The sequence below is a fragment of the Lygodium microphyllum genome, chromosome 8 (assembly GCF_053477565.2).
Source record: "Lygodium microphyllum isolate KBCC chromosome 8, Lygodium_microphyllum_v1.1.10, whole genome shotgun sequence".
NCBI classification, from domain to species: Eukaryota; Viridiplantae; Streptophyta; class Polypodiopsida; order Schizaeales; family Lygodiaceae; genus Lygodium; species Lygodium microphyllum.
Window position 1 is genome coordinate 146792242 of NC_141142.1, and position 15364 is coordinate 146807605.

A 15364-nucleotide genomic window follows, 5' to 3' on the forward strand; every position below is an offset into this window, starting at 1 on the left:
CACCTATGGAGCTTGTATCTATGGATCTTTGTGGCCCGATGAGGACCGAGTCCCTGAAGGGGAGCTTGTACTCCATGTTGATCGTAGATGACTACAGCCGAATGACTTGGGTCTATTTCTTGACTTTGAAGTCGGAGGCTTTCCCTCATTTCAAGGATTGGCTTCTCTTTGAGGAGAACCGTTCTGTCTGGCGACTGAAGACCTTGCGTCCAAACAAGGGAGGTGAATTTATGTCTAATGAGTTTGCTCGTTTTTGTGCAGATAGGGGCATTCACCAGGAGTTTGCGAACACCAACACTCCCCAAGAGAGTGGCATTTGGAGCGGACGAACCGAAGTGTGATCGAGATGGCACGCACCATGAGGGAGCATCGATAGACACTTCAGTTTCTGTGAGCCGAGGCAATGGCTACCGCAATTCACATTCTCAATCAATCTCCCACTTCGGCCATTGACAGGATGACACCTTTTGAGGCTTACTTCGGGACTAAGCTTGATGTCTCTTATTTCAGGATCTTTGGGTGTGGCGCTTATATGCACATTCCGAAGACGCAGCGTGATAAGTTCGAGGCGGCTTTCCGACGACAGGTTTTTGTTAGCTATAGCTCCCAGTCCCAAGGTTATCGTTTGTTTGACCCCGTCAAGCGGGATGTCTACACGAGCCGAGATGTGCGGTTCGTGGAAGTTCCGGCCACAAAGGGGAGTGAGGAACATCCTGTCCTTGGAGATCCAGGGGAGAGTTGGGCTCCCGAGACAGTTCCTTTGGGGTCGGAGCCTCTTGATGGAGATTCTTCTTCTGATTCAGAGTCATCTCTTCCACCGGCAACCCCCGAGGAGCTTCCGCACATGGATGTTCCTGAGTCTTCAACAGATGGAGAGCGACGGGGAGAGGTTCTTGTCCTCCTCCTCGTTGGGCCCGTAACACATTCTGAGATTCAGGGATCGAGGGGGTCCCTGAGGAGTGGAAAACCGTAGGATGAACCGCGTAGGTCACGGCGGAACCAGGCACATTCTTCGGAGCTTGTTTGCTCCAACTATTGTTTGCTGACTAGTGTTATGCAGGATTGAGAGCCCACATCAGTGAAGGAGGCTTTGTAGTCTGACCATTGGCGGAAAGCTATGGAAGCCGAGTTGGAGGCTATTGAGAGGAATGACACTTGGTACCTTGTGCCTCGTCCCTCTCACAAGAAGGTGATTGGTGTTAAGTGGGTCTTCAAGACCAAGTACCTTAGCGATGGTTCTTTGGACAAGCACAAGGCTCGTCTTGTTACTAAAGGTTTTGCTCAACGCCCAAGCATTGATTTCCATGATACTTTTTCCCCCACTGCTTGTATGGTGACTATTCGAGTTGTTCTTGCCTTGGTTGGCTATAGGAGATGGCCTGTTTATCAGTTGGATGTGAAGTCGGCCTTTCTTAATGGTAACTTGCCGGAGGAGATCTATGTTGAGTAGCCTCCTGGCTTTGGATCCTCGAATGGGAAAGTTAATAGGTTGAAGAAGGCCTTGTATGGTCTCAAGCAAACTCTGCGTGCATGGAACGAGAAGATTGACTCGTTTTTTCAGTCGGAGTTGGAATATCGGCGCTCCAAGGCCGATCCGCAGCTTTATGTGCATACTTCCGAGGTTGGTCGTGTGTTGTTTGTATTATATGTTGATGATTTGATTTTGATAGGGGATCATGCACAGAAGGTCTGAGAGACCAAGACAGCTTTACATTAGGCATTCGAGATGACGGATTTGGGGCTTCTTCATTTCCTCTTGGGTCACGAGATTTATCAGTCTCAGAGGGGGATTTTCATCTCTCAGCAAAGGTACATTAAGGAGCTCGTGGTGACTTTTGAGATGGAGACTTGTCGGCCCATTACTACTCCTATGGATCCGAATTGGAAGGCCACTTCACACTCTGATTCTCCCATAATGGATGCTTCACGCTATCGTCAATTGATTGGATCCTTGATTTGGCTTCTCAACACTCGTGTTGATCTTTGTTTTTCTGTGGGTCTTTTGGCAGGGTTCATGACGGAACCCAAATAGGTGCATTGGCAGGTTGCCTTGAGGATTTTTCGGTATTTGAGGGGGACCTCTGACTTAGGGATTTCTTATCCTGCAGGTACAGATGTTTCAGATCTTGTTCTTGCAGGTTGGAGTGACTCGGATTGGGCTGGCGATATGGGCCACCGGCGGTCTACTATAGACTATTGTTTTACCTTGGGTTCAGGTGTTATCTCATGGAGTAGCAAGAAGCAGCCCACGGTAGCCCTTTCTTCTACTGAGACGGAGTATCGGGCTGCCTCTTCCACCACATGTGAGGTTGTGTGGCTTCGGAGATTGTTGGAGGAGCTTGGCTGCCCTCAATCTCGTCCTACTCTTTTGCGGTGCGACAATGAGAGTTGCATTGCCTTGGTACGGAATCCAGTAGTCCATGCCTGGATGAAGCACATTGAGATCCAGTATCACTTCATTCGAGAGAAGCTTTTGGATGGGACCATTGATGTGGAATATTGCAAGACGGAGGATAATCTTGCAGCTTTGTTTACGAAGGCACTTCCCCAGGCTCTTCTTCGGCAGCATTCCAGATCCCTCAGTTTGATACCTCGTCCAGGATCTGAGAGGGGGTGTTAGCATTAGAGTCATCCCCTAGACAGGTTGTGTTAGGGCTTCTGCACAGTTAGGGTTTGGTATAATAGAGAGATTACAAAGCCACGTCAGTAGCAGACAAAGTACAGTGCCACGTCAGCAGCCAGCCACGTCAGCAGACTGCGCAAGTGCCATGTGGCAGCCTACAGTGCAGTCAGACAGTATTTGGCATTATTTTATTGTAGTTGGCTGCATTTAATGCAGTCGACCTGTTTATTTTATGCCTTTTATTTCTGCTTTATATAGCAATCCTCCAGCACATTGTTGGTCGATTATTCAGTGATTTCAGATTCTAATCTTGAGATCTGTTGGCTGAGATAGACTGTGCTCGGGCTGACGGAGATTGAGATCATCAAGTGGGATACATACGCAGATATTTCCTCTGCCCCCTTGTGTATTTCTGCACTCTTATACAGCATACTACACCGCGGATTTTCTGCGTTTACAGTGTCTCCTTTTCTCTCTCTCTCTCTTCTCTCTGTGTTCACTCTCTCTCAATCTTTGTCCTACGCTTCGGCATTGCTTCACTCTGACAAAAGGGTCACTCCACGCATGGTGGAAGGTGCCTTGTACAATATTTGAAGCTTCTCCCATACTTTGGGAGATGTCGTGCAGGAGGTAACCATCAGTAGAACTTCTTTAGAAATACACCGAAGCAGTGGAGAATACGCACGTGCATCGTTTGAATCCCATGAAAGCGCAGCTTCCTCATGGTTGCCCTCATCAAAATCATTGGGAAGAGGAAAAGGATGCTGAGGCTGAAAAATTGCTCCACTAACAATGTACCGAATGTGCTTTTGCACAAACCAATAAGAAGAGAAGATAGAGAATAGAAGGTATATAGAGAGAGAATACAACCAAACCAAAAGCAAAGACATCACAAAATGAGAGTTCACATGCAATGTAACAAAAAATTTGATTAGAAATGAAGGGCAGTTGTTGCAAAATGAGGAAAACCCAATCAAAAACTGCCAGAAACAGCAAAAACAAGAAGGAAAACAAAAGAACACTACAAAAGAAGAGAGAACTCAGAGATGTGCTCAAGAAATGGAATCCATATACCAAACACAAGACGGACTCATACAACAGTGAGTCGCTGGTTGTGTGGGCACTGGCACTGGCTCCTCTCTCCAATAGAAGGCCACTTGAAGAATGATGATGACCATGGAAGAGGAGGAGCCCCGTAATAAATATGCCCCATGCCCAAAATAGGCCAAATATGGAAGCTCGTCGGCCACCATTAAATGCTGGCCCACTCTTGTAAAATGCCAAAAGCCACATCAAATGAACACTATAAAATGCCTAAAAACCATACAAATGTGCCTAGTCCATCAAGCATGCATAGACTCACATATGAGCTAACAATCCGGCGAACACATTAGTCTATAAGTCCCTTGATTTCAAGGTAATAGTTGGTTACTTTTCTCAATTTTTAAAACTAATAGAATCTAAGGTCTTTGTAGCACATTATTTTTGGATTCAAGTTAAATTCTATTTCTTTATTAGGGGTCATAGTAAAATGGGATTGTTTGCTATGGGGCGCTTTGAAGACTTTTTTGTTTTTGGCCATTTGCAAGCCAATAAGACAATTACTCAAGCATAAACCTTGCGTATACTAACTTGATACTCAAAGCAAATTGCAAGCAAATAAATGATCGGAGACCTTTTTATGCAACAGATCTTTAAATTCTTGACTCATCTCCTTCGGGCTTCAGGATGTTGCATGTACGTGTGTTCGGGTTCAGACTGTTGGGTTTAAAGGCCCCTTATGCTCTCCCGTGTGTATATTACTTTACACATGTGAACTCACCCTTGCAGGTGTAAGTGTACCATACCCTAAGTATAAATACACTCTTTTATTCTTTGTGTGTACCTCATTGGTACACACCTATTTGTTGACTCTCACTCACACTCACTCACTGTTCACTAAACTCCTGATGCACCTCGATTGACGTGCGTACTCTCTTTGCTTCTGCTCAAGTCTTCAAACTGGTATCAGAGCACGATGGTCCAAGCAAGCAGATGATAGCCGCAATGTCTGCTACAGACAGTAGTTGTAGGTGACAGGTACAGGCAGTAGGTGCAGGCTGCAGGTGACAGCCACAAGCTCCAGGTCAGCACGCGACCAGGTTCTGTTGGGCGACGGGGTTGACCAGCATGCGACCACGTTCTGTCGGGCGATGGGGCTCTGACTAGCACACGACTAGCAGACCAGCATGACAAGTCGACGGGGCCAGGGCCAGGCAGCAGACGGGCAGCGTGTGACGCACGTGACCAGGTCGACGGGGCCAGCGACATGCTTCAGACGAGCGACGGGGCTGACCAGCACGCGGCGTCAGATGGGTGACGGGGCCAGGCGGGAGACAGGCAGATTTGGTGCTGGACACACATAACAGTGACAGTTGACTCATAAATTGCAGACATTGGCTGCACAAGCCTTGAAAATTTTGGGGCTTTTCATGTGTAAGTGAAATTTTGCTCAGTTGAGCCAAGTTCATTGAAATTTGTGGACTCTTGAACCTTGAAATGTGGGGCTTTTGCAGAATTCATAAAATTTCTGCAACATTTGCCCGGATTTGATGCTCAGGAAGATGTATTGATGCAATTGGGGCAGATTTACTATAAAAATTTTGGGGCTTTCCACATTGGTGATGCATTTTGAGTTGATTTGAGGCTTGACAATGAAATAACATTTGGGTTATTGCATTTGGGCATTATGGTGATGTATCATTGAAGTGGGAGTTGTCATTAATGCAAATGTATCAGATTTGATTCGTGTACATGCCGTAATCAGTACTTGAGATTAAAATTGCAACTAAACATTTGCTTCTTGGATACCTTGGAAGTACAAGTGTGTGCAGTTGCTGTTACATTCAGCAACCTTGCTATTGGCTGAAAACATTCATCACTTTATTGCAGTTTTTTATTAGTGATGATGGCTAGCAGTGCATCTACATCTGACACAAAGAATTTCTTTGAGATTCGTAATTTTGATGGCAATTGCTTTGATCTTTGGAAAGATCGTATGCATGGTATACTCTTTCTAAAGGATTGTGATGATGCTTTGGTAGAACATATGCCTGTTGCTTTGCCAGATGATGATTGGGCTAAAATGAATAAAAAGGCCATTACTTACATTAAAATGGTAGTCACAGATGATATCTTGGTTGACATAAAGGGACTTGATACTACTGCCTATGTAGTTTGGGAGAAACTTGAGGCTACTTATGAGAATACAACTCTTCTCAATCAGGTATATCTCATGCGAAAGTTGGTCAACTTGAAGCTTGGTGAGTCTAAGTCTGCCTCAGAGCATTTGAATCCTTTCACTGGTATTTTGAGTCAGTTACAGGATGCAGCCTTGCTAGCTTTTGATCTTAAATTGAGGGCTATCTTCTTGCTCATGACTTTGCCCGATTCATGGGAAGCATTGGTTGTGTCATTGAGCAATAGCCCCAACTTGACATTTGATGGTGTGCGTGGTTCTATTCTCAATGAAGAGATTAGATGCAAGGCAAGTGGGAAAAACAGTGGATAGGACTACAATGTAAGGGGAAGATTTGAAAAAAGATCAAATGCTGCAAATAAGAACAAATATTGCAGCAAAAGCAAGGAAAAATAGCAAGATGTAACTTGTTATTAATGTGGTTGCAATGGGCATAACAAGCCTGATTGTAGGTACTTCAAAAGGGAACAAGAACGCAGGAAGCATGTTAATGTGCAAAAGGAAAAAAGAATGAAAAGGATGGCAGCTCTACCCCTAAAGAGACAGAAAAAGCAAATGTGGTATCTAGTGTTGTTATCGAGGAGATAGAAGAGAATAAAGATGTTGATTTGCTAGTTGCATTTTCAGATCCATATGCTATGACAATGGAGGACATGTATATCACTAAAACGGATGTGATAGATGCTTTGTTGTCGGCTCATGATGGTTTGTCATAATCGTGGATTGTTGATAGCGGTGCTTCATTTTATGTAACTCCATCTTTGGAGTGTTTTTTTTCTTATGTAGAAGGTAATCTTGGAAAAGTCTACCTAGGCAACAATGCTTCTGATATTGAAGGAATGGGCACCATACACTTGGCTCTTGAAAACGGTTAGGAATTGATCCTTCATGATGTTAGGTATGTACTTGGCATCAAGAAGACCTTGCTTTCAGTTAGGCAGCTAGACAACAAAGGTTACTTCACTACTTTTGGTGGTGGAATGTGGAAGATACAGAAAGGGTCTATGCTAGTTACTAGGGGTGGTAAAAAGGAGACTCTATATTATCTTTACTGCAAGGCACTTCCTGGAAAGTTTGTTGCAGTTGTTGAAGTGCAATCACACATGGAGTTATGACACAAGTGTCTTGGACACATGAGCCAAAAGGGTTTGCAATAACTTTTGTCACTAGGAAAAGTTGATGTGAAAAACTCAAAACTTGACTTTTGTGATGACTGTGTTTTGGGTAAACATGTAAAGAGTCCATATTCTCATGGAGCCTCTAGGAAGGCATGTATCTTGGATTTAGTCCATTTTGATGTATGTATCATGCTGTATGTACCATCAATAAAAACTCATAGTGGTTTTCGTTATTTTGTGTCTTTTATTGATGACCATTCTAGAAAGCTATGGATCAAAAGGTTTTAAAATTAAAATGCTTAAGAACAGATAACAAGGGAGAGTATGTATCTAAAGAATTCAATAAATTTTGTGATACTGATGGGATCAAAAGGGAGCTTACGGCTCCGTATAATCCATCATCTAATGGTGTGGCTGAGCGAATGAATCACACATGTGAGAAGATACAGTGCATGCTATCCACAACTAATCTTCCACAATCGTTTTGGGGAGAGGCACTTAAAACCATGGTGCATATTTGCAACCGATTTTCACATTGTGCACTTAATGTGGCATTCTTGAAGAGATTTAGTCTGGCAAACTTGCTTCATATGACCACTTAGTCTTTGGTTGCGAATGCTATGTACATGTATCTGTTGATAGTGGGATCAAACTTGACATGAAATCTCACGGAGGTATCTTCATGGGTTATGGAGATGAGGGTGAAATTGGCTATAGAAATTGGGTTCCAAGCATAAAAAAGATGCTATGCGGTTGGGATGTGGTATTTAATGAGTCAAAGCTGCTGAAAAATGTCACATCTAATGACTCAGACAAAAAAGAAAGTGAAGTTTCAGCATGATCAGCCTCTTGAACAGCCATCAGCCACTGAAAATTCAGCTCCATTTGATGCTGATTGTGATAATCAGCATATCATCATTGAGCCAGATGAAAATGGGCAGTAAGGGGATGCTGAAAATCAACTAAGGCAACAAAATCAGTACGCTGAAAATGAATTATAGCAGCCTGAAATTGTATTACAACAACCTGAACATGCAGTTCAGCAGCCAAATAATGAGGTCATTGACATTCCTTTGGATGCGGATCCATTACCTGATAACATAGATCATTGGGTAAGAAGGTCTACACGTGTCAGAAGACCTATACAAAGGTTTGATCCCTCTTTGGACTGCATTTTTCTCACAGACGAAGGTGAGCCTCTTACGTATAAAGAGCCTTTATCATGTGAATTAAAAAAAAAGTGGAAGCTAGCTATGTAGGAAGAAATGAAGTCATTGTATCAGAATGATACTTGGGATTTGGTTTCATTACCCAAGGATAGGAAAGTCATTCCTAACAAATAGGTCTATAAAATCAAATGTGCGACTCCCCACTCTCACACTCACTCACTGTTCACTAAACTCCTGCTACACCTTAATTGACGTGTGTACTCTCTTTGCTTGTGCTCAACTCTTCACGGACGAGCATCCTCCATGTGCTGAAGTTCAGTAGAATTGGTCGCATCAAAGGGAGATACTCCGTGAGAAGATATGGTATTGATAGGAGGAGAGATTTTGCAATAGATAGAGAGAAGTGATAATTTAGAGCTCAAGGAGTGTGAGAGAGAAGAGCAGAAGAAGCAAAAATAGCTTGCATTTAATGGAGAATTGGATTTTTCTTTTTTGGTTATTTTGGGTGGAGAAAAAAGTAGGGGGTTTGCTTCTTTGAATAGTTAAAGTTCTAACTGGAACATTTTAAGAAGAATATGAAGATGCTTATTGAGTGAAACTAGAGAAATCAAAATTGGACAAGATTTAGTCCACGTGTGCAAAGAAGGATAGATTTTTATTTAACTATTTACTTAGTTATTGGGCCCGTGCAGCCATGCAGCCCCACGATCACCTTTCGGTGGGCCACATGGGTTGTACACGTTCAGTGTCAGCCTTCACCGCACATGGGAGTGCCAAGTCATCGCCTCTTCTAGCTGTCATGGCCAAACTGCCTTGCCTAGGCCACCAACTCTTAGGTCGCCACCCAGAAGTTTGCAGTTGTCATTTGATGACCTGGGGTGGATGTGCACAACACAAGGTTCTCTCTCTCCATTACTATTATCCAGTCGCTCTCATTTTGTCTCTCCACAATTATCAATAGTCATCTTCTCTCTCCTCGATGCCCAACGTTCACTACAATATTAACATAACATTAATCTTAATGTTAAAATTAAAATCAATGCTAACATAACTATAACATTTAATGTGGTATTACCATTAAAATTAAGAATAACATTAACATGACATATTAAATTAACAGCAAGTACTTTTAATGAACAATTTGATGCCTATCTAGGTTACAAGATTTGGGCCTCTTGATGAGGCTTGCCGTAGCCCTGGAGTGGTAGATCCTTGGACTCTCGCAATCAAAAAATACCAAAAAATCTTATGCACAAGCATCGCCTCAACACAAAACTCGAGCATGGGTATGAAATGAAAAACTTACCTTGCTTTTGTACCTACCACCCGCAACACGTGTCCCATGTGCATGCCCCTCCCACCAGTAGTGTCCCATACCACCCCTAACGAAATGAACACGTACTTGTCAGGTGTGAATGGTCATGGTTCCATGTAGCAAAAGCGGTTTTATGCACGTCATCGAATCTCACATGGAATTGCAGGTTGATGCTCTGATACCAATAATACATTCCCCTAGGATTCAACGTGGAGCCAAATAGGCTCACCTTAAGCCTGGGAGCTAGTAGCACTTCGGATCATGACCGCATCCCAAGGGTTGGTGTCCCATACCACCAGCCTACACCATCCCAGTGTACAGATGCATTGCCAACAGGCCAAGAGTCCAAGAGTGGTGATCACACAATGAATGTGCAATAGAGCCTTGAGTCCTATAAATAGGACTCAGGTGCCCTAAACTTGAAGTGCCCTCAGTGGATTCGCACGAAGTCACTTCGTGACCATTGTGACCAATGCTACTAATGCCCATCCGGATGTCTAGGAACATAACAAGTGCACATGCCCAGATTTACTCATGAGCTGGCTAATTTGCTAACATGTGTACAAAATAAGGGGATGAGCAGCAATTGCGTGTGACAATGCACTCACTTGCCTAATTGGTCTAACAACTTTGAGTCTTTGATAATTTATTAGTAGTAGTACACTAAGACCTTTGATCCTGATCGAATTTTCTCTCTTCAAAGTTGAGTTTTAATGTATCTTGAGATATAAACTCCCGCTCCGTCATGTCAAAAGGATTCACTATGATGTACCGGTCATTTGCAATATTATCCATTATTTATCAGCAGGGGCTAAAGCCATGCTGTGGATGCAGGCTTGCATTTAATAAATCCGTTATAATTTTCATACTCAGTTCTATCATGCTTGAAAGCAGCTTATAGACTGCAAGCATCAAAGAGGTCTTGTACCTTTTATTAACTCTTGCACACAACCTCCTTTGGAAAATCTTAGCCATGTCTTGCTTTTAAACAGCTGGCAGGTTTCTCTTTCAAGTTGGCCCAAAAGGCATGAGCAAACATCACCTTTTCCAGCCAGTATTTGTGGGCTATGCTTCTGTAACTATATTACATCTGTTTGCATATGTAGCATATAATTCCCCCCCTATACATTTCCTGCATGTGTTCAGGCTAAATGCCTTCTTCATTACATCCTCAACCTCATTATTATCTTTTCAGCAACGCCCTTGTAATGCATGCCTCATTTGTATGCTCAGCCCCCACACTCCTGAGATGTGGAGATTTAGGAAGTGGATACATAACCAATCCAATTTACTTTGTTAAGAGGCTGCCCGGGTCGCCTTTCCTTTTTTGGGGTGTCTGCAACTGCCCTCACCTTCTATCCCTTATGTTTTCTGTTGCTTGCGCGTTTGCAAGATTTCAACAAATGACATTGGCTGTTGATTTGTGTATATTTATTCATTTGAAGTAACATTTGCAGCCTTTTTGATAGCTTTTTTCTTAGCAATTTGTTCTTCTCTTGTGGTCCATCGACTAATCCGTTTTGCTGACACGTTCTGCTTGTGGAGCATTGCTGCTGGAGAAGGTTGATGCAAAGTGCTAGGCAAAATTATTATGCATTTCGGCCTGATTTAACTCTAAGAAAACAGCCCCAAAAAGAATTCTTTAAAGAAAAGACATGTTAGTTGGTGGTAGGGTAAATGCCCAAAAATCTTCAAAAAAGGACATGTTGTCATTCCTATTTATTCACTGACTCTCACTCTGATTGTCCAGTTCCCTCAAATTCAGTGGTAGCTTATTACTTTACTCATCAGCTGCCCCATAATTGGCTGCTCCCCTTCCTTGGAGGACAGCCATCCAGCCAGCTGGTGGCTCTGCCCTACCCAGTCGACTGCCACCCCTGCTGGAGCTGCTGCCTTGCCCTAGAGGAGCTGTCACCAGCCCTGACAGCCTGTCGCTCGTTGCCCAACCACGTCATCACCATTTGGAACTGCTGCTGCCTATGTTTTCAGATGTGCAGGCTGCGTTTACAGCAGCTAGGAGGACAGCTGACATCATCTCTTTGCCATCATCTATGTCAGATTGGGCTGTGTTTCAGCCAGCATACTTGTACCTCCTGCTCACATAGTTGACATTGGTTGATTGCTGCTCTCTTGCACTCCCCCTCATCTCGCTCCCACAAGAGAGTGGCTGTTGCATAGTGTCCACTCCTTCAGCTCCCCTGTATTTCATTCATCATTATTCATTCATTGTCCAAGTTTCTGATTTTTTGTGATTGTTAGTTGTTGTTGTACATGTATGTGTTTCCCTATGTATAATCTATCATTTCCTCATCCGCCTCTAATCTCAAGAGATTCTGCATCAGTTCCAAATGTTAGGTTTTTTTGGGGTAGGAATATGTGTCCCATGAATGGCAGAAACCAAGCGATAGCATCAGTCACCTTGGCTGACATATCACTTCCCTAGAGATGCTGTTATGCCAGGTCAGTCTGTGCCAAGCCTTCTGAAAGTTTACTACCACTACCAACACTGGAGGTTTTTGTTTTATTGAACCGTCATACCAACACTGGAGGTTTTTGATTTATAAAAGATAGTCCTTGGTTAAATGCGCGCACATGCACGCTTGCGCACGCATGCACACACATACACACATGCATGTGTGCGCACGCACACACACACTCTGCACACATCATGGCAGTATGCATATTGGTTTTACATGTCACCTTCATTGGTGGTAACAAAAGGGTGCAAGAGTCTCATCAAAGGATGTGTGCCCTAAACTGACTTGAAGTTTTAATGTATAAGTTCTATGCAATGCTGCATATCCTTACTAGGATCTGGTATGTTGGTTTCAGTGCAAAACACTGGCGCTCTGGAGACTGGATGTGCACTGGTTGCAACAACCATAATTATGCATCCCGGGCCACGTGCAATAGGTAACTTCTAGGATGTTAATTCTTTCTCTTTTTTTGGGGGGTGGGGGGTGGTGAAATGCAGTTTGTCCTAATTTCCAATCAAGAAAAGACTTACCTTGTGTGATCATGATCATGGCTTTTATCTCCAGATGTTTGGTAGAGGTGCTGTGCGTTCCTTGATTTGACTGCAGTACTGTGTAATGCGTTGATATGTCTTGCCGGATGATGCAGGTGTGGTGGGTCAAAGGAGAGGATGGCTCAGGTTTTACCTGTAGCGTGATACAATGACCACCTACCGAAGACTCACGACTGAAGGTTCAATTTCTACTTATCCAAAATGAACACAACTTATCAGTGTCACGGGTTTGCTGTTTAGTCCTTGTTTTGATCTGATTGCACTGCAGCATCTGTTTGATGCATTTCATGTGTCTGGCTGGATGATGCAGGTGTGGTGGGTCAAAGGAGAAGATGGCTCAGGTTTTACCTATAGCCTGACACAATGACCAACTATAGAAGACTTGTTACTGAAGGTTCAATTTCTACTTGTTTAAAATCAATGGCAACTTGTCAGTCTGTTGGGTCCTGCCAGTTGTGTCCAAATCTTTTGTGTTGAGTCCTACACAAGGTGACTATCTTTACAATCTTTGCATGCAAATGCTAAAATCTAGCACAGATGCTTGAATTCTCCCTTTTGTGGATCAGTTTTGTACATCTGTCAGATCAAACTTTTCTTTTTATGCAGATATACCAATACATACACTAATTTCATCCTGAGGTTATTATGGCAATGCCTGTGGCAGTTTGTGATTCTTTTCTTATCTGCAGGTCAAATGATATGCGGTATTATGAATGATGCTTAAATCTTCAATTGGCAAGGCAGTATTTCTGTTTCTTTTGCATGTGTACAATAATCCTTCGACTGAGCAGTGCCCAACCGGCAAACAGAGGAATGCCTGGGGTAATGTTTCTAGGTAGCTGACCAGAGCTTTTGTCGTGGAAATGCTTGACCGAGTGATGAGTTAACTGTGTGATAAGTTCCTTCGCTGAGCATAGTGCTTGGAATCAAGTATTGCCTTGGATAAAGTCTCTACATATCTTTGCAATGGTTAGACAAATGTTTGTGACTCAGGTGATATGTGAGTGGAGTATATTCCACATTTAATTTTGGCTTGGGAAAACATTTTTACTAGGTGGATTCGTAAGTCGTTTCTGTCGGACTAGTGGAAATGCATCAATCAAAAAGTTGTGTAATAAACAAAGGTGGTATGTACTAAGATTCAACCAGCGTTCTTGCTGGTAAAACAGCATTGCATTTCGTGCAGCTGTATACAAGACAGGACATCCAAATTTCTGCTTTCGATTCTGCTGCTTCAACATATTGCCAATGTGTTCAATTGTAACACAACTTTATTTGGAATAAGATTGGAAGGAGTACCAACATCAGGAAGCCATGAGGCTTGAAGTGTACCAGTTCTAATAAGTATGCCCCTTTTCAATACTGAAGCACATGGATTTGGATCAGACGATGACTCACAGGCACATCAGTAAAAGCCACTTGAGTGTGCTTTCCCCTTACGCTATCTACGAGAAGTGGGCATGTGCCTGTGTGACATCATTTAAAGCATCCATGGAGCTGTTCCTCTATAAAACAAGGTGAGATGTGCTACTAGCGTTTTTGAATGCCAATCTGCACTTCTACAAATATGGGGATTTTCTAATAGATGTCCTGTAAAAGGCCTCCCATTTGGACTATGGATGTAACTTGCCATAAACTTTTGCATAAGCTATGCCTGTTCACAAAGTGAACCATGATATGGTGTCTGCAGTAAGAGATGAAAATGGGAAATGGACATTACAATTTATTTTGATTGACTTTTACCTTGTTAGTAGAGATTGCAATAAAGACAAGAAGTACATTAACATATGTCAATGAAGCACTTTCATGTGTATGCACACATGCACATGAGCGCTATACATGTGTATGGATGGAGGCATATACATGTATACACATAGGTGTATGTAACTTATGAAGTAGTCCAGGTACCTTGTAATAGCAATTTAAATTTAAAATATATGCGCATCAGAGGATTGTCACTCCACATCTATGGAAATATATATACATCAGAGGATTGTTGCTCCATATCAATGAGAGTGACAAGGACATGAAAAAGGTAAAAGGCCAAGAGATCTGGTATGGAAGACATGGTTTGTCCCTACCCAGGTTAGAATTGTCTTTAGAGCAAGTCATTAGGACAAATGCCAAACATTCAAAATTGTTTGGTAAAGCAGGGAGTTGTCTTGGAAAGTGCACTGTTTAGTCAAAGCAAATGTGATATGCTACTCTACCAAGGGAGATGTCGATCTATCATGAACTTTGTAATGTAGGCAATATTGTACTAAGTGAGGAATACCCAACTACGTTTAGAGCATCGTGAGGCATGTTTGGCTTCCGTATGAACCACATCTCAGGTACAACAGCTAGTAGAGTGAAAACAAACTGCAAGCCTTTTTAAAGTATTAAGGGCTTTCAATTCCACTACATTTCAAAGGGCAGCAAGCTAGCCTAGATAGTGATGCTGAGAATTTTCTTTAAGCAGTAGTTGTGATGGTTTGAGAGGAGATGCATCATAAAAATTTTGAGTTGCCCTTGGGATGAGGGAAAACATGTCATCATATGGATCAATCAAAATCTCTGATAGAAAACTCCATTCGATGAGCTTGAGCTCTCTAGAAGGGTTGCAAAAGGTTTTACCCTTTTTGGGGGGTGAGGGGTTCACTTCATTGTCCACCATGACCTCTACCTTGCTTCTTCACAGTTTACACGTGTACCAATTTAAGTCTCAACTATTGCCTTAGAAGATGGAATTCACATTGTTGCAATGATAACTATCGATGGCTAAATTGTTGCATAATAATGTGCTTTCTTGGGTTTAAAAGCAATTGAATGTTGGGTATGTTAGGCAATCTCGCATTTCAGCAATAATTTAAATTATTCAAGTAGGAATACTT

At 42.6% G+C, this 15364-nt stretch overlaps 1 protein-coding gene across 3 annotated transcripts in view; it reads left to right on the forward strand.

Annotated features, from left to right (window-relative positions):
- The window catches only part of LOC148032981 (zinc finger (Ran-binding) family protein), a 40576-nt gene extending 26310 nt beyond the window's left edge, over positions 1-14266 (forward strand). Inside the window, exons 6-9 of one of the 3 annotated variants that reach the window (XR_015691700.1) lie at positions 12296-12376; positions 12587-12670; positions 12802-12885; positions 13181-14266. Coding sequence is in view for 1 of the 3 variants with exons in the window: in XM_087683682.1 (XP_087539808.1) it covers positions 12296-12376; positions 12587-12635 (130 nt within the window). In the remaining 2 variants the exon portion in view is untranslated. Of the gene's footprint in view, positions 1-12295; positions 12377-12586; positions 12671-12801; positions 13144-13180 lie in introns of those variants that run through there. The other 2 variants (XR_015691699.1, XM_087683682.1) reach the window with 2 other exon arrangements.
- The last annotated feature ends 1098 nt before the right edge of the window (positions 14267-15364 follow it).